This window comes from Mustela nivalis, assembly GCF_964662115.1.
Source record: "Mustela nivalis genome assembly, chromosome: 9".
Taxonomy (NCBI): Eukaryota; Metazoa; Chordata; class Mammalia; order Carnivora; family Mustelidae; genus Mustela; species Mustela nivalis.
Genome location: NC_139028.1, coordinates 71371557 through 71399473, shown reverse-complemented (window position 1 = coordinate 71399473; position 27917 = coordinate 71371557). Strand labels below are relative to the sequence as shown.

Genomic DNA, 27917 nt, shown 5'->3' with positions numbered 1-27917 from the left:
CAAGAAAAGATTAAAGAGAGACGAGAGAAAAAGTCAAAAAGGACATTAAGATAAATAAATGCCCAAAGTAAAATATATTAGAGGCATTAAATTAACATGCACAGAAGTTCAGTCCCACTAACTTAGCAGCACAAAGAAGGGCCCAGGCTGTCTGATCACAAGTTTTAGTAGTAAAGCCAACAGAAGGTACGTACATGCCTATGGTCACGTGTACACGCATGACAAAAAAAATGGTACATCCGAATGACCATTCATACTACGGTCAGGAAACAGTCTCAGCTTTTTCTCACATACCATTGTGAATACACCCAAGTCCCTCCCACTCCAAGCTTCAGTTCCTCTTGTATATGGAATGGTCTTTTATAATGTTAGTAACTCAGAGTGCCTATTAGTAGCCAACTCGGCTCTAGAGGCAGCCTCCCAGGTTCCTCCTGAACCTTTCTGAAGGCGCATTCCCAAAGCCTTCTGCGTTTGTCATCAGCACTGAGCATCTGCCTGGACTGTCCCAGGCAAATTATCTAGATTCATTTCCTGCTGACTTCCAACACAATCATACACTTATCATTAGCAAATAATTGAAGGACCTCTTAATTCATTATATTGGGCCAGGGAGACAAACATTACCATTCTCAACTACTCAATTGTACTAAATAATAAATCACGTGCCACTGTGTTAGTCTCAAGTGGCCTGCATCAATTCTAAGAGCTCATTCAGTTTCAGGAAGCAGCTTACTTCCTCCTTCCAAGCAAGTTTCACCAAAAATAACAAAGAATAAACTTTCAGGCTGCATGTGATTTTTAAGGCCTTTGGCTCCAAAAATTATTTTGTTACAAGTTCTTTCCCTGTCATCATTAAAAACGGCCTCCATTGGCTTAACAACAATTCAGGTTTTATTTCACTAAGGGTCTCTAAAAACTATTTTAGGTTTGATATTTAATTGCATCAAGACAATTCTTCCAAATAAGCCCATAACAGACACATCCTGTTTTGTTCTTGGCTCTGTGGAAAATGAATACTAATGAAAAAACTACCGACACACATTTCCAGGAATATCATTTGACAAAAATTACAGAACCATCTTAAACAGGAACTTACTGTATCTTGACTTCTACATGATTAATTCACTTAAATATTTAATATTTGAATATTATATATATAATTTTTAATATATATAAATATATATTTAATATTTTTGACTATTTTAACATTACTTTCTAGGTATTGGGAAACAGAGTCAAAAGCAAACATTTATACAACTTATGTCATTCATATAACTACCACTGTTATTTATATCTTTTATAGCATTAATCGAAGCTAGCGAATAAAATCTTAATTAAAAACATTCTACACTTGAGGCACCTGGGTGGCTCAGTGGGTTGGTGCCTCTGCCTTCAGCTCAGATCATGGTCTCAGGGTCCTGCGATCGAGCCCCGCGTCGGGCTCTCTGCACAGTGGGGAGCCTGTTTCCTTATCTCTCTCTGCCTGCCTCTCTGCCTACTTGTGATCTCTACCTGTCAAATAAATAAATAAAATCTTTAAAAAAAAATTCTAGACTTAAACAAAATACTAATAATCATTATGATAGATGGATGAATAACTAAAAACATAAAAATTACCTTAAATGTATAAAGCCTAAAAACTGTTGGTAAGATTACAAATTAAATTCATACATACACTTGTGACAAATTAAGACATTATATTCCAAATTTTGTTTTTAAAATATGCCTGTCTTTACATTAGATTTTATTAATGTAATAAAATCTAATCATTTTTATTAATTAAAATTAATAAATTTATTAACTAGTCTAAAAACTAGTTCAAATCATGTTTTAAAAAAATGTACTAAATTATTTAGGAAGGAAGCAAAACATAACAGACAATAGCCACCTTTTTTACTTATTTATCTGTCACAGAGAGAGAGAGAGAGAGAGCGAGCATGCACAAGCCGGGGAGTGATAGGCAGAAGGAGAACCAGACTCCCCACTGAGTAAGGAGCCTGATGTGGAACTCGATCCCACTACCCTGGGATCATGACCCCAGCAGAAGGCAGACGTTTTAACTAACCTAGCCACCCAGACATCCCCAGACAATGGCCACCGTAAGTAATATTATGATTCAGTATTTTCCATAAAATAGTGTGACCTTAAGTTTACAGTGCTTGGTCCAAGGACAAGAGATGTGCTAAGAGCTTAATAAATACAAAGCTGTATTTTAAACTTCAGGAGGCTGGTTCAGCAACCGGACAAAGCAATTCCACATAAATCTCTCCCAATGATTCCTTCTTTCCCCACACAAGTACTCCAAGCCACAGAGAAATTGTACATCTAGGCAGAAATGCTGAGAGAGTTAAGGATGTCAAAACAGAGTAAGTCCAAATAGTATCACTAACAAGGTATGCTGCCTGCCTATTCTAAACAAGTCAAAGAGAGGTTATTCCCTTTTCAACTGAGATTAATTTATTTAGAAAGAGGACCAGAGGGGGAAAAAATCTAAACATTCTAACAGCGTGGTTTTTTCCCTAAATGAATAAAATAATATGTAAATCTAATTTAAACAAATAAAAAATATTTTATATAAATAAATACTAGATAGCATCTGGTAAAAATAAGAAAAGAAGAAAAGGCAAAAGAAAAGAAAGGAAAAGGAGCAAAGACGTTACTATCAGCCCACAAAGATAAAGTAAGAGACCCACACTACCTCCAGTGCCAAAGAAAACACAAACAAATTTAGAATACAGAGTAACTACAAAATGTCTTAAAAGGCAATACTGGAAGTTTTATTAGCATAATTCTTACAAGCAACAGCTAGGTTTTTAAAATGCCATCAGTACATCTTTTTCAACACCTATCAATATTCCATCCCCTTCTATATGTCTCTGTATTAAGCTAGACAATTTTGGTGTGCAAAACTCTACAGCACTTTTTATTCCCTGTATCTCCTTTACCATACATGCAATATTACATCATTATTGTTACTAGCACTAAGAAACTGTTCCCACCACTACAGTAAAACTGTGTTCTACCTGATTACCAATGACCACCTAATTAGTAAATCCAAAGGCAACTTCTTACTCATCACCCTCTAATTTTTCTGTTAACATCTAATGCCAGTAACTACTTTCCTGCTTCTTAGAACTTTTCTTTCTTTGGCATCCATGACTCAACACTCTCCCAGTTCTCCTCCCACCTCATAGACTATTCAATTCAGCTTCCTGTATCAAATCTACTTCCTCTTCCTGCTACAGAAACAGTCCCAAAGTTCTGTACTCAGCCCTCACTTCTCCCACAACAGTTTCTTCTTCCCTGATCTAATCTACTTCCATGGCTCCCCAATCTCTGTCTAAAGTCTGGGCCTCTCACAAGCCCTAGAAGTCCACTTCCAGTTGAATACAGGACAGCTCCACAAATATGTTCCACCTAAAACACCAATATACCCAACCCATCATCAGACACCATATCCCCAACTTATTCATAATCCAGTCATTCATTCATACACACACATGTGTACACACATTTAGTGAGCACTTATCATGGGGCTAGACACTATGCTAAATGCTTCACATCATCAAATATTTTAGTCCTCACAAAATTCCAATAAATGGAATAGTTTTCCCCATTTTACAGATGGGGAAACCCAAAGAGCTTAAGTAATCTTTTCAAGGTCACATAGTTAAAAAGTGGTAGAATTGGGATTTAAACCAGGCAATCTGATTTCAAAGATCATGCTTTTTTTTTAAGTTGTTGTTATTTTTTTTAACAGACAGAGAGCACAATTAGGCAGAGAAGCAGGCAGAGAGAGAGGAGGAAGCAGGCTTCCTGCTGAGCGGAGAGCCCAATGCGGGTTCAATCCCAGGACCCTGGGATCATGACCTGAGCTGGAGGCAGAGGCTTTACCCCACTGAGCCACCCAGGCGCCCCTCAAAGATCATGCTTTAAACAACCACACTATATTACCTTCTGATTGTCAAGGCCTGAAATTTATCCATAGTCCTACACAGTCAGGCACTATGAACTTCTTCCTGTCACCTCCAGATCTCTCCCATCTGACCTTTTCCACTCCCACTGACATTACCATACTTCAGTCCTCAAATACCAGTTACCTTCTCTCAACTTCCCATCTCCTTTCTCTCTGTATTTCATTTATTACTCGTCACTCTCTCTCTCTCTTTTTTTTTTTTTTTAAGATTTTATTTATTTATCAGAGAGAGAGAGCGAGCATAGGCAGACAGAATGGCAGGCAGAGGCAGAGGGAGAAACAGGCTCCCTGCTGAGTAAGGAGCCCGATGTGGGACTCGATCCCAGGACGCTGGGATCATGACCCGAGCCGAAGGCAGCTGCTTAACCAACTGAGCCACCCAGGCGTCCCTCGTCACTCTCTTGGTTAAAAATCATCAGTGGCTCAGAGCTCGCCACTGCCTACAGGATAAAGTTAGAACTCTTCCTAGCCTCATCTAGTACCACTCCTCTTCATAGCCATCATGTTCCAGTTAGAAATGGCATGTCATTCTTTTTGACTGCCTAGCATCTAATCCCCTTCTTATGTCTAGGCAATTCCCTACCATCCAATATAGAAGCTAAAAATCCAAATGGATCTTTTACAGGCCTGCTTTGCAGCTACCTCATGGTACCTGACACAGGCCGTAACCAGTCAGATGTGTTATCCTGACTGAACTGGAAAGTGGGCACAGAGAATTCTCTCTGGTAGCAAGAACAACTGCAGGAAGACTGGAGTCCTGGGCCACAAAAAGTGTGCAGGGCCAGAGCTGTCCCACAGCACAAGTACAGTCCCCACCCTCTGGAGGCAGCAGCATTTTGCTTGTGATTCCTCACTGGAGTGACAAGTATGGATCCAGACTGATAGCATTCAAACCTGGTTTCTCTGCCATCATGACCACTCTGTGAGCTACCCAATATCCTTTCTGGCATCACTCAGGCCGTCAGCTGTTTCTAAGTAAGCTTCCTGACTAGCTCTTCAGACAAGTGGAATACCTCACTCACCTCAAAACATGCCCTTTGCTTTCCTGACTCACATGACCTTGCCCCCTGTTTCTTCCACCCAGAATTCTTCTCCATGAGTCAAAATTCTTCCTATCTTTTAAGGCCCAGCACAAGTGCTACTTTCCCCATAAACATAAAAGCAAATATTTCATGACCACTTTCCAAAGGCCAGGCATTCTCCTTGTCCAATGTTCACAAAAACAGTAGGAGACAGATACTAGCATTAACCCTATTTTATAGCTGAAACTACAGCAAAAACAAACAATGCACATCACCCAAAGTCACATGGCTAGTGAACAGTGATAGAGCTACAATTCACATCCAGGAAATCTGACTGCAGACCCCTGCCCTTAACCAGGGAACAGCAAATGACAGCCACGATCAACTCTAGTCCATCAGCCAAACCTGACTTATGGCATGTCTTATACAACCAAGACCTAAGAACAGTTTCTGCATTTTCAAATGGTTGGGGGGGGGGGAGAATAATGTTTCATGATCCATGAATATTATATAAAATTCACAAATTCACATTTCAAAGTCCGTGTTACTAAAGCACAGCAACATATGGTCTATGCTGCTTTCTTACCATAACAGCAGATTTAAGTAGCTGCATCAGAGACAATATGGCCTAAAAGGGCACAAAGCCTCAAATACTTATTGTCTGGTCCTTTATGGAAAAAAGTTTAAGACGCTACTTTTGCCCATTAGATTACATTGCCTCTTACAAAGCTTTCCTTCCTTACCTCCCCACGCTGGAATAAATCCCATGGCCTTTGCACCTCTCTTATAACAGGCAGCCTATTTTGCTTCGAATTACACTTGACTTACTTTTTTCCTTGAACAGACTACAAATTCCTTGAAGGCAGGCAGTAATCTTTTTCACTCTGCACTCCTCCTGGCACCTTGCTTATTGTTGGCAGTCAACAAACGCTTGCTGACTTTAAATAAAGTACTGCAGTATGAACTTTTAAACAAATTTTCCTAAAAAAAATATTAATAACTCTGAATTGATAGGAGGGGTAACAACAGGCCCCCTCAATCACTGCTGGTAGGTGTATAAATTAGTACAGCCTTTCTGACAGGTAATACTGCCTGTTCAGCAAATACCTTGAAATTGTGTTTTTTAGAAGTCAGAATTCCACTGCTGGAAATCTGTCCTAAGGAAATAAGCAGCCTAGTGTGCAAACATGCAACAACAGTAGTCCCAGCAGCTGATGCATTTACCGAGTACATCCTACATGCCACATACTGAGCTAAGTCCTTTAAATGTAGAAGCTCCTAACCCTTAAACACTGTGATGAGCCCTATTTTATAGGTGAGTAAATTAAAACTCAAGAGGTGAAATAATTTGTCAAAAGTTAAGGAATGGGGCGCCTGAGTGGCTCAATGGTTTAAAGCCTCTGCCTTCGGCTCGGGTCATGATCCCAGGGTCCTGGGATTGAGCCCCACATCGGGCTCTCTGCTCAGCAGGGAGCCTGATTCCTACTCTCTCTGCCTACCTCTCTGCCTACTTGTGATCTCTGTCAAACAAATAAATAAAAAATCTTAAAAAAAAAAAGTTAAGGAATGACAGATTTCTTTTAAGGGGAGCACTACAGCTGATTGTAATTCTGTGTATTAGTCTTTTCTATACTTACTACTATAATAAGCATGCATTACATATGTAATTTTTTAAGGCAGAAAGATAGCACAGAAACCCTCCTCCTGTCTTTTTTTTTTACTTTGGAAGCTCAGGGAAAATAAGTCAAAACAGAATAAGCAAATGCCCTTTTTCATTTACTTTGGAAAGCACAATAAAAAGTCACCATTCTGGACTTTGAAATGAGGATAGTATTTTCTCACACGAAACAGCCTTGAGAATAACAATGTGGAGTCTATGCTTTCCATATAGCAACACTCAGCCAATTTTGCCCTGCTCTCCTAAAATGCCATACTGGTTTTGCCAATATGTAAGTAGACAGAAAATTATGTTGTAACTTGTGCTGAATAAAGACTCTGGATATGAAGACGGAGTCATCCATAATTATAGCAATTTAGAGAGGAAAAGTCCCACCCTGTCTGCAAATCTCCAGGGATATGACATGATCCCAAATCACTGAGTTTTGGACTTTTTTGGACTCAGGCTGTTTTGCCTCTGATCCAAAAACACTAGTCCCAGATCTCCTTCTATATCTACACTGAATTAGCACAATACTTCCATGCTAGATCTATTAAGTGCTATGATGACCACATCAGAATTTCCCAGAGCCACACCTTACCTCTTCTGGCACAATAATTAATGGATACTTGTCCTCAGATAAAAAGTTGAAAATGACCCATATTTTAAATGCATCTTCTTCTGTAATGAGCAGGGGACTCTTTGTGAGGTTCTTTTTGACACAGAGGGTCCAACACATCCTATTGAATTCAATCTTGTCAAAGTTGTCTTGGACCTAAAAAAGAATGAGTTAAAATTTCAGTGAAAAAATTCCAATGAGTGAGGAAATATTCTAAAATATGCAGGATATAAGCCAAGTAGAACAGATACAGGTTTCCGTTTTAACCAATCCAATTAACCAATAAGCATTTTCTAAGTACTTGCTTGTGTACCACACTTTCAAAAGCCCAATTAAGAATGTTATATTTAGCAGGACAGTAAAGTAACATCTACCTGTCCAAATCACTCACTTGGCACATAAAATACTAGCTTGTTGAATAGTTATTTTTTCACATGTACACATTCTCTTCTAAATAAAACTACCAACCCTGGTACAGAGGAGTGGAGAATGTCAATTACTTCGTATGAGCCATATGCAAATATCTCATCTCTACCTGTACAGTCAAAGAAGACATTTTCTTTTTGGGGGGAAGGGACGCTTTAATTGAAATTCTAAAATGATAGCCCCTACATACAGTCATTCAATCATGCATTCGATATTCCCTCAGCATCTACCATGAACCAAGTACTATGCTACAAATTAAGGATGTAAAGATTAAGAACTGGTCTCTGCTCATAAAATATTCCGTTTATTAGGGAAAATGGATATGCAGCAGACAAATTCTAATATAATACCATGTATAATGCAATAGTTTTTCACTCATTTAACAGATAAGATTTAGATAGTAATTATTATCTGCTAGGGATACTTAATATAATACTAGCCCATGTCTCCAAGTAATGTCAAGACAATTACAATATAGTATGGTAAGTACTATAATAGAGGTAAGCAGAGGGTTCTGTGGGAACACTGAGAAACTAATCTAATCTTAAGAACTGGGGGAAGATTTGCAGAAAAAGTGACATGACAACAGAGTAGAGTCCTAAAGGTTCATTAAATATCAAACAGTTTATAGTCACTAAGGAAAACAGAATGGAGGATCCTCAAAATAATTTTTTTAAAAATCCCATATGAGGGACGCCTGGGTGGCTCAGTTGGTTAAGCAGCTGCCTTCGGCTCAGGTCATGATCCCAGCATCCTGGGATCGAGTCCCACATCGGGCTCCTTGCTCAGCGGGGAGCCTGCTTCTCCCTCTGCCTCCGCCTGCCACTCTGTCTGCCTGTGCTCGCTCTCTCCCCCTCTCTCTCTCTGATAAATAAATTAAAAAAAAAAATCTTTAAAAAAAAAAATCCCATATGATCCAGCAATTCCACTCTGGGAATGTATCCAAAGGTAACAAAAATGCTAACTCAAAATAATATCTGCATCCCCATGTTCCTAGCAGCATTATTTACAATAGCTAAGACATGGAAACAACCTAAGTGTTCATCGACAGATGAATGGATAAAGAAGTTGTGCTGTATCTCAATCCCAGGACCCAATCAGGAACTGAACCGAAATCAAGAATCAAACACTTAACTGACTGAGCCACCCAAGCGCCCCTTACAACCTGCATTTAAAAATCCATATTCTGGGACAATAAGGAAAATGTACTAGAGAAGGCAGAATGGGTGGCAGGACGATATGAACAAAGCATTTCTTTTTGGAAAGAGAGAAACAAAGTGCTATGTGTACCATAAGGAAGGAGTCACTAACAGACAGCAGTGAGAAATTCCTCTTGATCTCTACCTAGAATTTGTGGTGGGCACACCAGTTCCCTAGGAGTACGAAGATCTCCTTTGTGCTCTGTTTTCAGTACCCCGTCTCAGTCTGGCACCATTTCCCACACCCCAATCGTACACAATTGATCCCACAAAGGGAAAGCAGTAGATGCTGATGCAGCTTCTTTTTCTTTTCTTTTTTCTTTAACACCATTTATGAAGACTTTTAGTGTGTATGTTTGGCATTTTATATGCAGTTTCTGACTTAAACTTTATAGTATCCACGTAAGGCCAAATATTGCCCCTATTTTACATATCAGGAAATAGAGATTAAGAAAAATAGAGTACTTTTATCAAGTTCACATGGCTTATAAATCTGAGGAAACAAAAGTTCAGAAAAACTGAATACTAAGTTCACATGGCTGGTAAATATAAAAGCTAGAGCTTAAATCAAAGCTCAAATGCTGTATCTTTCCACTATGCTAAACTGCTTACAGAACTCAGTAGATGGAGGACCTCTGTGCAATAGAAGACATCTCTACAGGACTCGTTTCACAGGCCACCACCATCAACTCTATCCACCTACACCCCCAAAAAAACACTTTGGGGAATCACATGTATACAAAAGCATGTAGGGGCACCTGGTTGGCTCAGTGGGTTAGGCCTCTGCCTTCAGCTCAGGTCATGATCTCAGGGTCCTGAGATGGAGCCCCAAGTCAGGCTCTCTGCTCAGTGAGGAGTCTGCTTCCCCTCTCTCTCTGACTGCCTCTCTGCCTACTTCTGATGTCTCTCTCTGTCAAATAAGTAAATAAAATTAAAAAAAAAAAAAAAAAGCATGTAGCCTTACCCTGAAGAACAAGAAGTGATTCTACGTGTATTATCTGATGAATTATAGGGTTTCTGAGGGGGAGTGGCTAGACTTATAGCTAGAAAAAGCAAACAAACCAAATCACAAACAGCTTTGTAATTTTAAGAAACACAATAAGAAACCCCCCATTGAATGGGGTTTAGAGCAGAGAATGAGAACAGGTCGTCAGTGGCCCTGATTACTACTTTGCAGAAAGATGGTATTTGAGGCCGACCTTGAAGTGTATGAAGAGTGCAAGGGAAAATATTACAAAAGACAGAAAAGGAAATGGCATGAGCAAAGGTATGGCAGAAACATCACACCATCACATCATACCAACCAAAGGTATGGCAGTTTAGGGAATAGTCACAGGATGGAAGGAAAGATAAAGTTTTCAATTATGAGCATCTTCCTGAAGGTCTGGTAAGATATTTAGATGGAGGTGTCCAAAGACAAACAAAGTGGAATGTAGCCTAAGAGGAGAAGCAGATCTGTGAATCAACTGTATGCTGTTGACAACAGAAGCCATGATAGTCAATGAGATCACTGACACAATACGTAAATCGAGAAAAGAGATGGGATCAAAAAACAAAACCTCAGGGCATATAGACATTTACAAAGCAAGAGGAGGAAGAGGAATTATGATGACCAAAAGAACAATCAAAGTGGTAGAAGAATCACAAAGATATGAAAATTGAGTGAGGAAACATTTAAGAAAGTTTGATCAATAGTGCCAAATACTACAGAGATTAAAAAGGAGTTGAGAAAAGACCACTGGTTTAGAAACTTAGTGGTTACTAGTTACCTTCAAGATAGCCAAGAAGTTTGGGTAAAAATCAGATTGCAACGACATCAAAAACCAAGCAAATTCTCCATAAATTTTCCCAGGAAATAAATAGTGGCTTTTTGATCCAAATCCACCATATAACTTAATTTTAATAAATTGTCTGTTTGGCTCATTCCTTTCTCTAAAATTTAATGCACTATTCTTCAGTTTAATCATGCTCAAGAATAAAAACATACTAAATGAAGGCATTTATGTATTTTTAAAAAGTACAAAATAAGATCATGTATGAAAAGCCCACGCTAACATTGTACACAACAGTGGAAAACTGAGTTTTTCCTCTAGGATCAGGAACAAGGCAAGGGTGCCCACTCTCACCACTTGTATTCAACACAATACTGAAAGTCCTAGCCAGAGCAATTAGGCAGGCAGGCAGGCAGGCAAGAAGGGAAAGAAACGGGAAAAAAGAAAAAGAAAAAGGAAAGACAAGACAAGACATAACAAGACAGAGGGAGGGAGGGAGGAATGAAGGAAGAGAGGAAGGAAGGGCATCCAAATGAGAAAGGAAGAAGTAAAATTACCTGTTTGCAGATAACATGCTCTTTCTTTTATGTAGAAAACTCTAAAGATTCCACAAAGAAAACTTGTTAGAACTAATAAGTCTGGCAAAGATGCAGGATACAAATCAACACTTAAAAATCAGTTCTGTTTCTAGACACTAACAATAAGCAATCTAAAAAAGAAATTTTAAAAATCCCATTTAGCATAGTATCAAAAAGAATACAATACTTAGAAATAAACTTAACCAAGGAGGCAGAAGATTTGTACATTGAAAACTACAAAATGTTACTGAAAGAAATTAAGGATGACATAAATAAATGGAAAGACCTCCCATGTTCATGGATTGGAAGACTTGCTATTGCTAAAATGTTCACACTACCCAAAGCAATTTACAGATTCAATGTAATCCCTATCAAAATCCCAATGGCATTTTTTTTCCCAGAAACAGAAAACATCATGCTGAAATTCACACAGAATATCAAAGGACCATGAATAGCCAAAATAATCTTAAGAAGAACAAAAGTGGAGACCTTATACTTAAACAAAATATATCACAGCTACAGTAATCAAAATAGTATGGTACTAGCATAAGGAGAGACATATAGACCAGTAAAACAGAGCCCAGAAATAAATCCTCATGTATGTAGTCAAATGATCTTTAACAAGGATGCCAAGACTATATAGCGAGGAAAAGAAAGTCTCTTCAACAACTGGTGCTAGGAAAACTAAGTGTCCGTATGCAGCAGAATAAAATGGGCCCTTATATTACACCATATACAAAAATTAATGCAAAATGGAGTAAAAATCTAAATGTAAGACCTGAAACTACAAAACTCCCACAAGAAAACAGAGGGGAAGAGCTTCACAACACTGAAATGGGCAATGATTTCTTGAATATGACAATTATAGCAAAGGCAACAAAAGCAAAAAGAACTAAGACTACATCAAACTTTAAAACTTCTGCACAAAATTAAAGTAAAAAATAGATTACTTTAATTGGCTCTATTGTTGCCCAATGGTGAACCAGTCCTTGCCCATCACAGAAGTTACACTCCAGGAGGAGGGGTATCAGTATCAAGCAATACAGCAATAACCTAACCATCTACATGATGAAAACTCTGGTAAATGCTACAAAGGGAAAACACAGGAGAGTGTAAGAACACTTTATAAGACAGAAAATTAGCTCTGGGAAGGGCAGTGTGCTCCCTAGAGAAACCTCCCTGAGGAAGTAACAATCAAGCTGAGACCTACAGGATGAACAGGAATTAGATGCATTTTAAGGGTGGAGGAAGCCTTACAACAGAGGAAGCGACATGGCTGAAGGCTCTGTGGCAGGAAGGGTCTTGGTAATATGAGGAACAGAGAGAAGAAGAGAGAAGACCAACATAACTGCACTGAAGTGAACGAGAAGGGGAGAGGAAGAAAAGGAGGCTGGAGAAGGCGGCAGAGGCCAAATCAAACAGGCTCTGCATGCCATGATAAGGATGTTGGGCTTCACCTAAAAAACACAAGCCATTGAAGGATACGGGCTCAATATTTAATGCTTGCGAGATTAAAATAAATCTATACACTGAAAAGATTTCAAGGTCTATTCTAACTATAAAAGGTCTAGAAATCTATGATTCCATACTCCATCTCATCTAAGATTACAAACTGCTCCAAAATCCCAGTTTACATCACACATAATCAATTGAAAGTCTCACATCTTTTAAAAAACTGATAACGGCTGCCAGTGGTTTCAAGGTATCCAAATGGAAGATAATACCCTAGAAAGAAGTGTATAGAGTTGTTCTCATTTTCAACATATTTCCTTCTCACTAAAATCCATACAAGATAGTGATGCTATTTATAGACCTCAATTCTAACTAAAAGACTTAAAGTATTTACAAAACTAAACACACATGTTCTCTAAACTAGAATTCTCATCCAAACCAGCTCAAGACTAAAGTTCCTGTGGCACAGACACAGTCCTCAGAAGATAGGGAAATTGGCCAGTTTGATGCTTTGGAAATTGATTGTAGAAATTGTTTTCTCAGAAAGTATTCATACTCTCCCGGGGCACCTGGGTGGTTCAGTGGGTTAAAGCCTCTGCCTTTGGCTCCAGTCATGATCCCAGGGTCCTGGGATCGAGCCCCACACTGGGCTCTCTGCTCAGCAGGGAGCCTGCATCACCCTCTCTCTGCTGCCTCTCTGCCTACTTGTAATCTCTCTCTCTCTCTCTCTCTGTCAAATAAATAAATAAAATCTTAAAAGTATTCATACTCTCCCATCAATAATTATACTTCAAATAATCTATCCTAGAAAGAGAATCAGAGTCAGATAATAATTTACTTAGAATAGTCACTATTGTTTATAAGAGTAGTGGAAAAAAATAAAATATAAGCCCACCAAAAATGGCATAGTTATAAAGCCACAGGACAAAATTATCATACAGTCATTGAATACCACTTAGTGGCTGGGTGACCTGAGGCAAGTAATGTAACCCAAAGCCCAGTTTCTTTGTCTTTACAATGGCAGTGATGATGGTACTTAACCCATGGAGCTGATATAAAGAATTAATCAGAACACTTGTTTAAAATATTTAGCAGAGGGGCACCTGGGTGGCTCAGTCAGTTAAGCGTCCATTTTTTTTTTTAATTTTTTTTAAGTTTCCTTTCTGTGTTCCAGAATTCATTGTTTATGCACCACACCCAGTACTCCATGCAATACTTGCCCTTCACAATACCCACCACCAGGCTTACCCAACCTCCTACCCCCTCGCCCCTCCAAAACCCTCAGTTAGCTCCTCAGAGTCCACAGTCTCTCATGGCTCGTCTCCGCCTCTGATTTCTCCCAACTCCCTTCTCTCCAACTCCCCATGTCCTCTGTGTTATTCCTTATGCTCCACAAGTTAAGTGAAACCATATGATAATTGACTCTCTCTGCTTGACTCATTTCACTCAGCATAATCTCCTCCAGTCCCGTCCATGTTGATTCAAAAGTTGGGTATTCACCCTTTCTGATGGAGGCATAATATTCCATTGTATATATGGACCATATCTTCTTTATCCATTTGTTCGTTGAAGGGCATCTTGGTTCTTTCCACAGTCTGGTGACTGTGGCCATTACTGCTATGAACATTGGGGTACAGATGGCCCTTCTTTTCACTACATCTGTATCTTTGGGGTAAATACCCCATAGACAATTGCAAGGTCATAGGGAAGCTCTTGATCCTTGATTTCAGCTCAGGTCATGAGATTGAGCTCCACCTGCAGGGATTAGGCTTAAGACTCTCTCTCTATCTCTCCTGCCCCTCCCCACCCCTCATGCACTCTCTCTAAAATAAATAGATCCTTTTAAAAAATGTAATGAAATATTCAGCCATCAAAAGGAATGAGGTACCATTAAATGCTACAATGTAGATGAATTTTGAAGACATGCCAAATGAAAGAAGGCAGACACAAAAGGCCTCACATTTATGAGTCCAGAATAGGCAAATCTATAGAAATAGAAAATAGATTAGTGGTTTCTTAGGAGTGTGGGGAAGGAGACAGTGAGTCCTAATGGATACAGTTTTTTTGAAGGAAGGTAAAGAAAATATTCTAAAATTGACTATGGTGTTGTCTGCACAAAAGAAGTGACTACACTACACTACACTGGGTGGTACAGTATGTTAAGCATCAGACTCTTGGCTTGAGCTCAGGCCATGATCTCAGGGTCCTGGGATTGAGCCATGTCAAGCTCCCACTCAGCAGGAGTCTACCTGTCTACCTCTCTCCCTCCCCCTGCTCACACTCGTGTTTCTCCCTAAAATACACAAATAAATGTTTTTTTTTGTTTTTTTGTTTTAAAGTCCCTAGGATGCCTGAGTGGCTCAGTCAGTGAAACATTTGCCTTTGGCTCAGGTCATGATTCCAGGGTCCTGGGATCAAGTCCCACATCAGACTCATTGCTTGGCGGGAAGCCTGCCTCTCCCTCTGCCTGCTGCTCCCCCTGTTTGTGCGCTCACTCTCTCTCTGACAAATAAATAAAATCTTAAAAAAGAAGTGGTTATACCAAGAACCACTGAATTATACACTTTAAATAAGGCTTTTATTTTAAAAAACAGTATTTCTTTAAACCATGTCACTCTTATATTGCTGGCCACAGTACCCAGTGGCATAAAGTCATCCACAATTTTCAGCATTTAACCTCTTTTTTCACCAGAAATTTTTAGTGCTGGGCACCACCTGGGTGGCTCAGTCAATTAAATGTCCAACTCTTGATTTCCGCTCAGGTCATGATCTCAGCGTCATGAGATCAGGCCGCACCCATCAGGCTCTGTGCTGGGCATGGAGCCTGTTTAAGATTCTCTCCCTCCCTCTCTCTCTGTCCCTCTCCAACCACCTCCCCACCTCAAACACATGCTCTCCCCCTCTCAAAAAATTAAAATTGAAAAAAAAAGTCCTTAGTGCTGTATAACTTCACAAATGTGATGAAAATATAGAGTCTGACTTGGCCATTATGCCAAAATAATACTATGTAACTCTTAAGCAACAATGAAAGAAAAAATAACACAGGCTAATAAATTTTAAAAAACTGTACAAAAACATGGTTTTGAGTAGTTGAGAGCAGTAGGACTTCCTACTGAATGACAGTTGTTAGGCACCCATTTGAAGATATTTTGATTGCTGATGATATACGGATTCAAGCAACAGAAATCTGAAACTTCATTTTATGGAAGAACTAGAACTGACATGAACAGCAAGCATTTGGTATGTCAGCCTAGAAAACAGAATGCAGATGCTACTAGCCTTTAGAGAAAGGACATTATATTGAACCGAAACATTTCTTTTTGCTTTTCTTCCATGTGTATGTATGTTTCCAAAAAGCCAAAAGCAAAAAAGAAAAGGATTTTTTTTTTTTTAAGATTCTATTTATTTATTTGACAGAGAGAGATCACAAGTAGGCAGAGAGTCAGGCAGAGAGGGGGGGGAAGCAGGTCCCCTGCTGAGCAGAGAGCCCAATGCGGGACTCGATCCCAAGATCCTGAGATCACGACCTGAGCGGAAGGCAGCAGCTTAAACCACTGAGCCACCCAGGTGCCCAAGAAAAGGATTCTTCTAGGAAAGCAGCAAATTCCCCAATGAGACTAGGCATCTTGCTAACAGATTACTATTGGTTTTAGTCATAAAAAGCTCAGAACAACCTTAAAATGTGGAATCAGGAAAAAGAACTGAAAATGATTCAGACCCAAAAGCCTAACAAGTTATTAAATCTCATAAGAGAATTAGATTGCTACATAAATATGCTGAAGCAGAATTACCTTTTGATGTAATCTATCAGGGCTCAGTAGTAAAAAGGTAACAAATATATTGCTTTCTTCAATTATTTACTGTCAGATAATCCAGATATAACGTCTCTTTGCAAAAAAAGAAGAGGGGAGGCTCACAAAAACATTCTTCTAAATGTTCACAGAATCCCATTTTTTACTAAAGAAGAAATTTAACAAAAAAGTAAAAAAATAAAAGTTAACACTCTGGGAAGGCAAAATAATTGATACAAGAACACAGGCATATTAATCATTTGATGTCTCAGGAAAGCTGAAAATAAATCCTGTCATCATGAAGAACAACAGAAATATGATTATCTCTGAAAGCAAATACAGAAATCAATTGGAAAAATTAGTTTTTAGAAAGTGAATTTCAACATAATTTATCTCTCAGTCCCAGCCCCTTTAGAATAATTAACCTAGACAAAGGCAAAAAACCTCTAAAACCACCTGGAGAAAATGTGATGAGAATGAACACTAAAGAACACAAGATACTAATTATGAGAAAAGACTCATGTTAAAACTTTTGAGAAAAAAACCTAAGAAACTAGAGGCTGACAGAGTTTGAGATTTGTCAGAATAGCTTTTAAGCCTCTCCCCCTTCCCCTATATACCCCCATAATTGGAAAAACAATAATTCTTAAAGGAAGTAATTAATCCCTCAACAGTACAGTTAAAAGAACACTGATCTAGAAATTAAATGGCTTAGGTTTAAAATCTCTCTAACCCTTATTAGTTAGGCAACCTTATGCTCAGCTTCCTCCTAGGTTAAATGGGAGTAATTCCAGTTATGCATTACAGGATTAACATGAGGATCGAATGAGATAGTGTGTGATGTGTGTGTGTGTGTGTGTGTGTGTGTATGTTTATGTATATGTATATGTATGACACACACAGATATGTTATCACATCTTGCAAATTTAATCATTATTTTCTATTTCTTTTGCATAACCAATTAGAATCTCTAAACTTTATGTTAACGTTCTCCAGTCACTATTGGCACTTTTTCAACCAAGTTTCAAAACAAGGCACTAATCTTTTTCAATTTAAACCCACACCATGGAAACCTTGGCTGCTTTATTTGGATTGAAGGACTGGCAAAATTCCACTCCAGGTGGCTAAGCAATAATAAACAAGAACTTACTGTTTCATCATATCCTCATTCATTTTGAGTAAGTTTTTCTCCAAACGTAGTAGCTAATTTTGAACTTTTTAAATACTGCTATATTTGCTCCCCCCATTACAAAACTTTAAAACACCTAAATACTAAAGGAAAAAACATTTTAAAGCTTAAAATTCAAGGTATTTAATGAAAGTTACACCAACAAGAACAAAATGCAGTATTAGGGTACAGCACTTTGAGACATGAAACCATGTTTCTCTATCCACTGGCCCACCCTACACAAATTCTAGCACTGAAAAGGCAATTTTCAGATTTCTGAATACTTCCCAGTACATTCTACATTTTAATAACAGACACAATTCTGCTGATTGTTTTTTAATTTGGGGGGAGGGTAGAGAGCAGAAGGAGAGGGAGAAAGAGAATCTTTCTTTTTTTTTTTTTTTTTAAGATTTTATTTATTTATTTGACAGACAGAGATCAGAAGTAGGCAGAGAGGCAGGCAGAGAGAGAGGGGGAAGCAGGCTCCCTGCTGAGCAGAGAGCCCGATGTGGGGCTTGATCCCAGGACCCTGAGATCACAACCTGAGCCGAAGGCAGAGGCTTAACCCACTGAGCCACCCAGGCACCCCGGAGAAAGAGAATCTTAAGCAGGCTCCACACCCAGTGCAGACCCCAAGGGAAAGCTCAATCTCAGAACCCTGAGATCACAACCTAAGCCAAAATCTAGAGTCGGGATGCTTAACCAACAGAGCCACCCAGGTGCCACTGACTATCTTTAATTTTTAAGATTAAACACACTCATACAGCAGGGCATCAAATATTTGTGGAATTTAAGACATATTTACTTATAATACAACTACAGAGCACAAATGAACTACCTCATCAATGAACAGAACAGCACCCAGGAAAAGCTCCAGAAAATAGTACAGCATCATATGAAATTTTGAGACCTCACAAATCAGTTTCCATATAATCTGATTTAAAACATTTCTAGGGGCGCCTGGGTGGCTCAGTGGATTAAGCCGCTGCCTTCGGTTCAGGTCATGATCTCTGTGTCCTGGGATCGAGCCCCGCATCGGGCTCTTTGCTCAGCGGGAGCCTGCTTCCTCCTCTCTCTCTGCCTGACTCTCCGCCTACTTGTGATCTTTCTCTCTGTCAAATAAATTAATAAAATCTTTAAAAAAATAAAATAAAATAAAATAAAATAAAAATAAAACATTTCTAAATATTTATTTATTTATTTATTTCAGAGAAAGGGGGAGAGAGAGAAAGTTCACAGGCAGGGGGTAGAGCAGAGGAAGAGGGAGAGGCAGACTTCCCACAGACCAGGGAGCTTCCTGCAGGGCTCATTCCCAGGACTCCTGGATCATGACTGGAGCCAGAGGCAGGCACTTAACTGACTGAGCCACCCAGGCGACCCTAGACAATTTTTTTTTGAAACATAATTCACATACCATAAAACTTGCATTTTAAAGTGTACAATTCAATAGATTTTAATATATTCACAAAGTTTTGCAACTACCATCACTATCTAATTCTAGAACATTTTCATCATTCCAAAAAGAAATCCCAAGCCCATTGGTAGTTACTCACCATTCCAACCTCCCCTCAACCTCTGTCAACCACTAATCTACTTTTTATCTCTATTTGTTTGCCTATTTTAGGCATTTCATATAAGTGGAATCACATAATTTGTGGCTTCTGTGAGCCTTATTAAATCTTGTATTTCATTATGGTAGATTTCTCTTATTTTCCTAATAATTAGGCATGATCAAAGCAATGTTATCATCTCTACAAGGAATACTTAAAACACATATAAGCACATATACACATAAAACAAACACAAATAAAGAGCAGAAAATTGTATTGTGGGGTGCCTGCGTGGCTCAGTGGCTTAAGCCTCTGCTTTCTGCTCAGGTCATGATCTCAGGGTCCTGGGATCGAGCCCCATATTGGGCTCTCTGCTCAACGGGGAGCCTGTTTTCCCCTCTCTCTCTCTGCCTGCCTCTCTGCCTCTCTCTCTCTCTCTGTGTCAAATAAATAAATAAAATCTTAAAAAACAAAAAAAGAAGAAAGAAAATTGTATTGTGAGGCTGATACGGAATAATAGACACAGGTACAAAGAATCCTACATAAATGAAAACATTGTAATCTTGACAACCTTTGCAATAAAATTTCTGAAAAATCTGATTTTTTATATTTTAAAATTTTATTTATTTATTTGACAAAGAGAGAGAGCACAAGCAGGGGAGTGGCAGGCAGAGAGAGAGGGAGAAGCAGGCTCCCTGCTCAGCAGGCAGCCGAACACAGGGCTCAATCCCAGGACCCGGGGATCATGATCTGCGCTGATGGCAGATGCTCAACCGTCTGAGCCACCCAGGCACACTAAAACATGAGACTTTTTAAAAGAACCTTGACCAACATCTTGACCTTTTCCAAACTACTAACTTAACTTATTCTCATAAATTTTAATTACTGTACTTTACTATTATAAAAAGATATTGAATATTAAAAATGTATACAAATACAGCAATAAAAAAATCCAAAGAAACCATAGGAAAAAATACATAAATAGTTGTGGTATTTAGGTGATGGGAAAATATAGTTTTTAAATTTTTTTTAAGTTTATTTATTTAAGTCCTCTCTACACCCAATGTGGGCTCATACTCACAACCTCAAGATCAAGAGTCACATGCTCCTCTGACTTAGCCAGCCAGGTGTCCCTAAATGTATTTTCTTTTTAATTTAAAAGTATTATCACTGTCACTTTTTGAAAGGCCTTTTTAAGATATATCCAAAAATTTCATGCTTGGTGTTATAAATAGCCAAAGCAGGAATTTCCCAGCCATTCATGTGAATATATAATTAATTTCATACCTAAACAAAGTTAGACAATATGGAAAAATGACACTAATATATCATTCAGTTAAAAAAAAACAATTTGGAGGGAGGGGGGTTGGGAGAAGGGGTGTAGGATTATGGACATTGGGGAGGGTATGTGCTTTGGTGAGTGCTGTGAAGTGTGTAAACCTGGCGATTCACAGACCTGTACCCCTGGGGATAAAAATATATGTTTATAAAAAATTAAAAATTTAAAAAAAAAACAATTTGAAGAAGTTTATGTATAGCATGATCCAAGCCCTATGGAAATGAACACTATGTATTATGTACAGGGATATTTACATGCATATATTTAAAAAGACTGGCAAAGATATTCACCAAACTGTTAAGGGTGGTTACTCATGGAGAGTGAGACTAGAAAGAGTAAAGAGACATTCACTTTTTATTTCATATATTTTTGTATTAACTGCCTATTTAATAAGCATACGAAACCTTTCGTAATTTTTAATCACCGATTTTTTTTAATTATTTGAAAGTGCCATCAGTTTATTTTCTTCTAAATAGAAATAGAAGTACATTAAATTCAACACCTTCTTCTGTCAATTTTTAATTATCCAAACCAGAAGAGAAATTGAACATGGCAGCAATGCCAATAGGTTATATTTGGCTTCCAAACACAAAACAGGTTTTTGCAGCATCTTTATTCATTATATACCCCAGAGGGAGCATCTGAGCAATACCCTGAAAAGTCTATGATGAAAACTTTGCTGTACAATAGCTATTTAGTAAAGATAATTAATATCACCTTTGGTATTCATGTTTTACCCTAACACACCCATGCTTTAACAATCATTGCCAGTACATGTGGAACCAGAATTTTAAAAGGAGGGGGGGAGGGAAGCACTCTAAGGAGACATTACAGACTAATACAAAGTACAGTTCTTAATTTCAAAAAATGAGCCAAGCTGCAAAATACCAAACCAACTTTAAGAAGACAGTGAAGAGGAAGAAATAGGAAATGTCAGTCTCCCATTCTTTCTTTCGTTTCTGACTGACTTATCCTCCTGATGCATCACACCTAAACTCCTTACTGAACGAACTCACCAGCAAGAGGCTCTGGGGCCCACTTGAAATGTGCAAACCAAACCACTCTGAAAGCAAGAAGACATCAGAAGCATACCTTTTCCAGAATGAACTTGTTTAAATATGGCATGTAGCCCTGATTGGAAACAGGCCCCTCATCATCATCCCGGAAGTGCTCTTCAAGGGCAACAGGGTCATGTGGAACCTTCAGCACCGTGCACAGGTTATGGGAAAGGACCTAAGGGGGAAAGAAAGTCATTTAAAGGCATCCACAAACCAACACATGGCAGCTTCACTGTCTGAACACTACTGGCTGCTCCCTGCCCTAGGAAAAAAAGATGGAGAAATGAGCTAACAAATGCTGGGTGAGTACTGCTCGCCTGCCTGCTCCTCCCCAGTTCTGGCTCACTTCAAAAAGTCTCTTTTACGTGCCTATAATGAGCCGGCTCCACGCCAGATCTGTGACTCTACACAGGAATAAAGGGAACAGCAACGGGAATGCAGTCAATAAGACTGTGACAGTGCTGGGCGGTGACAGATGGAGCTACGCTTGTGGTGGGCACAGCATCAAGTATAGAGAAGGTGAATCATGACGCTGTACACTTGAAACTTCTAGACACTGTGTGTCAACTCTACTAAAAAGAAATATGTTTACATATCCGTGACTATAATATTCCTTAGAGTTTTTTATTACTTGGCCCACATTAGAAAGAAAAAAGGGGGGGCGCCTGGGTGGCTCAGTGGGTTAAAGCCTCTGCCTCGGCTCAAGTCATGATCCCAGAGTCCTGGGATCGAGCTCCGCATCGGGCTCTCTGCTTGGCAGGAAGCCTGCTTCCTCCTCTCTCTGCCTGCCTCTCTGCCTACTTGTGATCTCTGTCTGCCAAATAAATAAATAAAATCTTAAAAAAAAAAAAAAAAAAAAAAAAAGAAGAAGAAGAAAGAAAGAAAAAAAGAGCTGGGAAGGGCCAAAACAATGTTTTCAAAATTAAATTCCCCAGGTAGAGCAGTGTCAGTGAGAGCTGTCTGAGAAAGAACGTGGAACCGGGCAGCTGCAGCCAAGGGTTCTGGACAAAGTGACTGACCAGGGCCAATCATACCTTTCTGGGCTCCAGTGTTCTCTCACTTGTTACAACACAAAGGGCCAAGTTAATATACAAAGGTACCAAACATTATTTAGCAATTGCTAAGTGTCCAAATATCTCTAAAATCCTAGGATACTAGACTGTTTTCAGCATGAGTATTAAAAAAAATAAATATAAAAAGAAAAAAGATGGGGCGCCTGGGTGGCTCAGTGGGTTAAAGCCTCTGCCTTCGGCTCAGGTCATGATCCCAGGGTCCTGGGATCGAGCCCCACATAGGGTTCTCTACTCAGCGGAGAGCCTGCTTCCTCCTCTCTCTCTGCCTGCCTCTCTGCCTACTTGTGATCTCTGTCTGTCAAATAAATAAATTTAAAAAAAAAAAAAAAAAAAAAGAAAAAGAAAAAAGAAACCAAGGGCCTGGTTTAGAAGAAATAGGAGAAAATTTATTGAAAAAATATCTCAGAAGTCACCAAAATGGTTGAAAGTCTTTTGTAGAAAATTTGCATTCCATATACAAAGCGTTACTGGTTTTGGCATAACCTGAGCTCATAATTAATACTCAGGCAGTTCAAGTAGCAGTTTGGGCTCTCTGAGTACTAACCTCATTTTGCATTAAATGAAAGTTTTACAGTAAAACTTAAATCCCTCCCGTTTTCATTTGTGCATTCTGTACAGGTCAATTATAGAGCTCTGGCTGTACTTTAACAGAGAATCTTACCAAATGTTAAATTCCAGGTTAAAATACTACCTACTTTTCTCAGCCCTACACATTTAATCACTTGAAGAACCACATTCATCTTAATGCCATTAAGCAAGTCACTTTTTTCTGCATACACATGTTTCAGTTAGGATTTTTTAAGATTAAAAAAAGTAACCTATAAAAAGAATATTTGCATATCTTCTCTCTATATTTGTTTTGTTTCTCAAAGCTTCCTTTATCTGGAGATCCTTTTCAACATGCTCTACTGGTTTTAAGGAAGTAAGTAAAGGAAAGGAAGTAAATTCACAAATGGTTATAAATGAAGTAATGAAGACTTTTATCAGCCCCTACAAAGCAGGCTGTGTTTCTCAAGCAAAATCTCTATTTGCCAATAGTAGAGCACATGAAAAGAGCACGGTAGAGCTTTTGCTGAAGAATCTTGTACCGCAGTCAGCAGAAACCTAAATAGATATTTCCTTTCTCTATTTACCTAGTAAAACTTACAGAGTAAATTACCTACTTCCAAAGAGGTTTTGTGAGGATCAACTTCAAGTACATAAAGCGCTTAAAACCTGTAAAGCACCATAGAAATAGGAGTTTAGAGAAATAAGGAGTGATTTTCTCAGAAAAGGCTCAAAGGTCATTCAAATCCGAAATCATTTGGGACTTCGAGTAAAAATTCCCAACCACTGGTTAAATTATGATGCATTCATAAAACATTAAGAACAATAAGGAAGCTCACTATCTAGTGATATGAAAAGATCTCTAAGATAAGTGAAAAAAGTAATATGCTTAAGATTATGTTTAGTGTGCCATCTTTTATGTAAAAGAAAAAGAAAGAAAAAATAAGAAACTCTAGCAGAGTGGCACCTCAGTGGCTCAGTAGGTTGAGTGTCTGCCTTCAGCTCAGGTCATGATCCCAAGGCTCTGGAATCCCATGCCAGAGAGCCACATCAGGCTCCTTGCTCAGCAGGGAGCCTGCCTCTCCCTCTGTCTGCTGCTCCCCCTGCTTGGGCTCTCTCTCTGACAAATAAATAAATCTTAAAAATAGATAAATAAAGGTTCTATTTCTTTAAAAAATTAAAAACTCTAGCAGAATATATAAAAAACTAGTAACAGTCGGGGAAAGACTAGCTTGGTGGTAGACCTGAGGAAGGAAGACTTTTCACTGCACCTCCTCTTTTTCTTAAGCTTGAAAAAAATTTTATCTAATCAAAAATGTTCTATTAAAAAAAATTAAACATGAATTTTTAGAAAGTGGCTGACATAAGATCATACAGCCAGATCTATTTAACTTCGAAGTCTATATTTTTTCTTTCACATTAATCCACTCTTTAGAGATAGATATAAAAGGAAGGCATTTTCCACAGCAATTACCATGATTAACAGATGAGTGTGATGTAAGGACAATCAATGAGTTCAGAAAAGAAAAACAATGTGTGTTAAAGTGATTTCACAGAGGAAGTGATATGTAATCTAGGCCTTAAAATATGGAGAGCTTTTTGGACAGAAAAGGGCAATTAGAAGGCTTTTAGATAGGGGAGTAACATGAGAAAAGTAGTTGATCAATGCAAACTCCCAAAGGTACAAAAAGGATACACCAATCTCTCCCACACCCCTCTCTCTCTGCCTTCAGGTTTTATAGATCTTCCAACTAAAGTCCTGGCAGGAGCTTTACGTGCCATATTGTCATCCTCCTCATCCTATAGTTGATAAGTACTGGCTTAAAGACATAAAATTTCTCTTGTTTTGTTTTGAACTAAGGTTACTTAGCAGAACAGAGACTAGAATTCAGGTTTTTTAATCCCTGGTCCAACACTCTCTAGTAATAAAGGACATCATAGTTTTAGGTCTCTAAAGTAAACAATGCTCTTTGTATGTGTAGGTGCTTAGTTCAATTCAGTGATCCCACCAAAGAAGATTTAGATTTGAACTCTAGACTTCTCTAGAATTTTCTTAACTGCCTTTCTTTATTTTATTTAGTTAAACAAACTGAGGGAGACAACACTTAATAGTAACAATGACCCTAGAGAAGATGTGAGCGCTAGCCCTGCTCATGCAGTCTGTTCCTGCTCAGTGGTTTGCCACTTACCATTTTATAATGGTTTAATGTTTTGCTACCTATTTGCTCATACTGAGCACACTCACTGCAGAATAAGGTGTTAAACCTGCTTCTAAAAAAAAAATTTTTTAAAGACCAATCCTTAACTGTCAACCCAAACTTGCTTTATGAATTCAGCAAAAGCACTATAATTTGATTATTAACTGGCTTTTTTCATTGTTAATATGGCCTAGAATAGGGAAGTCTTCATCAAACAAAATAACAAACTGAATAATAGATAACTGAAAAGGTTTTGTTACTAAAACAGAAAAAAAAAGTGTGCTATCTTTAAAACTTTTCAAAAATTTTTTTCAGGATAAATAAATAAAATCTTTTAAAAAGGTGGGGGGTGGCATGCCTGGGTGGCTCAGTCAGTTAAGCATCTGCCTTCAGCTCAGGTTATGATCCCAGGGTCCTAAGGTAGAGTCCCACATTGGGGTCCCTGCTCAGTGAGGAGTCTGCTTCTCCTTCTCCTCCTGTTCTTGTGTTCTTTCTTTCTCAAATAAATAAATAATGAAATCTTTTTTTTTTTTTTTAATTATCAGCAATTTTTTTTAAAACCCTGAATGGTATCTCAAGGTTTTTAATAAAAAAATGTATAAAGTAATCAAAATCTTTTTTTTTTAATAAGATTTTTAAAATTTTATTTATTTGACAGACAGAGATCACAAATAGGTAGAGAGGCAGGCAGAGAGAGAGAGAGGAGGAAGCAGGCTCCCTGCCGAGCAGAGAGCCCGATGTGGGACTCGATCCCAGAACCCTGAGATCATGACCTGAGCTGAAGGCAGAGGCTTAAGCCACTGAGCCACCCAGGCGCCCCTAAAGTAATCAAAATCTTAAAGGCCAGAATACAAACTATTAGTAAGAAGTAAACACTCCATACGCTTGTATAGTACTTTATGCTTTTTAGAGTAGACTGGCATCGTCCATTGGTGGTTTTAGTCTCACCCCGGGGAAAGGTAGGTATTATTGCTATTTTACAGATGAAGAGTCTGAGTCAGAGGTTTGGAGATATCCCCAAATCACAGAATTTTATGTGTAGTGAAACTGGGCCAGAACCCAAGCCTCCTGTTCTGATGCCCCTTCCACATTTGCCACTTGCCCTCTGTTTCTGGAAGAACAGAGAGCCCAATACCCTGTGGCCACGTATGCATGTTGTAGATAAGGTGCACTGATGGACTGGTACTCGCCTAGCCCTACCTAGTCAGTTCTCCAGGACCCAATAAGATGTCTGGCACTATTTTGTGGAGCCAAGTTAAATCCAGTGGCAAAGAACTACACATGCCTAGAACTCTGGAACCATTCTCTCTCAGGAAGCCCCTCTCCTAGCAGCCATCTTTGGGGGAACCAGTTCCAAGAAGTGCTAGCCTCTCCAGATGAGGAGGCTGGAAAATAGATCAGGACAAAAGCAATCAGGACAAGAGGGCTGCAAGTTCTCGATTTGCATGAGGACTGCCCATGAATCACTCTAATCAGACTGTTTGCAAGTTTCTCAAAAAAGTTGAATTGATCCCACTTCAAATGCCTGCTTCCAAAGGCCATTCTTCTAGCGCCCACATGATTGCTAAGCAACTTTGCTCTCATTCCCTTGATTTGAAGAATAAACTATTGTTACTATAATAAAAGATCCATATCCATGCCAACAACCCATCTCTCCAGTCCTTTCATATCTACTATTGCCTCTGCAGGGCCTTTGCTGAAGAGAGATGACTAATTAGCTGCATGAGCCCTGTTCGTTGGTCTGTTCCTATTCAGTGGTTTGCCATTTACCCTTTTTAAGCACTTTACTCCAACTATCATGAAAACAAAACCAAGGATGACGAACGACTAAGCAGTGTTTTAACACACATGAGTGCATAATCTTTACCCTCCTCCCTCCCAAAGATGTAGAGATTATAAAGGTTCTCTGAAATGTGCCCCCCCACAAGTCACACAGTTTCCCTTTACAGGATGTGCGTAATGGGCAAACTTCAACACTGAAGAAAAGGAGGGTGGGGATCTCTATTCCAATAAGCTTATCTGAACCAACACAATTATAGAATTATAGTTCATAATAAGCAATCTTTAGGAAAAAAAAACATGAAAATTCCTGTCTGATTTATAAAATTTCAAGCTAATGGCAAATTACCAGAAAACTCTTCCTAACAATGAAGCAGAATGACCAATTTCCTACCAGTATTATGCCCTGCCTTAAGAGCATTGTCTTAATAGAAGTCCTGCCCCTTACCACATAGAGTCATTTTCCCTTTCCTGACAATATCCTTTCATCCTGCTTGTCACTGTTTCAATCTTGCTTGCTTTCTCTTAAATTATCTTTACTGTATTCAACCTCAGAAATCTCCAACTCAATGTTGATTCAGCCCTAAATGCAATACTAGACACTTTTACCAAATAAATCTTTTTTTTTTTTTTGAAGATTTTATTTATTTATTTGACAGAGAGAGAGCACGCGCTAGAGAGCACAATCGGGGAGCAGCAGAGGCAGAGGGAGAA

The 27917-nt window shown here is 38.7% G+C and overlaps 1 protein-coding gene across 4 annotated transcripts in view; it reads right to left on the bottom strand.

Moving 5' to 3' along the window:
- Nucleotides 1-27917, bottom strand: part of SWAP70 (switching B cell complex subunit SWAP70) — a 67887-nt gene that overhangs the window by 21773 nt on the left and 18197 nt on the right. For all 4 annotated transcript variants that reach the window (XM_082683102.1, XM_082683101.1, XM_082683104.1 and 1 more), the window contains 2 exons: nt 21642-21782; nt 7257-7430 (listed from right to left, as the gene is read on the bottom strand). In XM_082683102.1, coding sequence (XP_082539228.1) covers nt 7257-7430; nt 21642-21674 — 207 coding nt within the window. In that variant the 5' untranslated portion in view covers nt 21675-21782. The remainder of the gene's footprint in view (nt 1-7256; nt 7431-21641; nt 21783-27917) is intronic.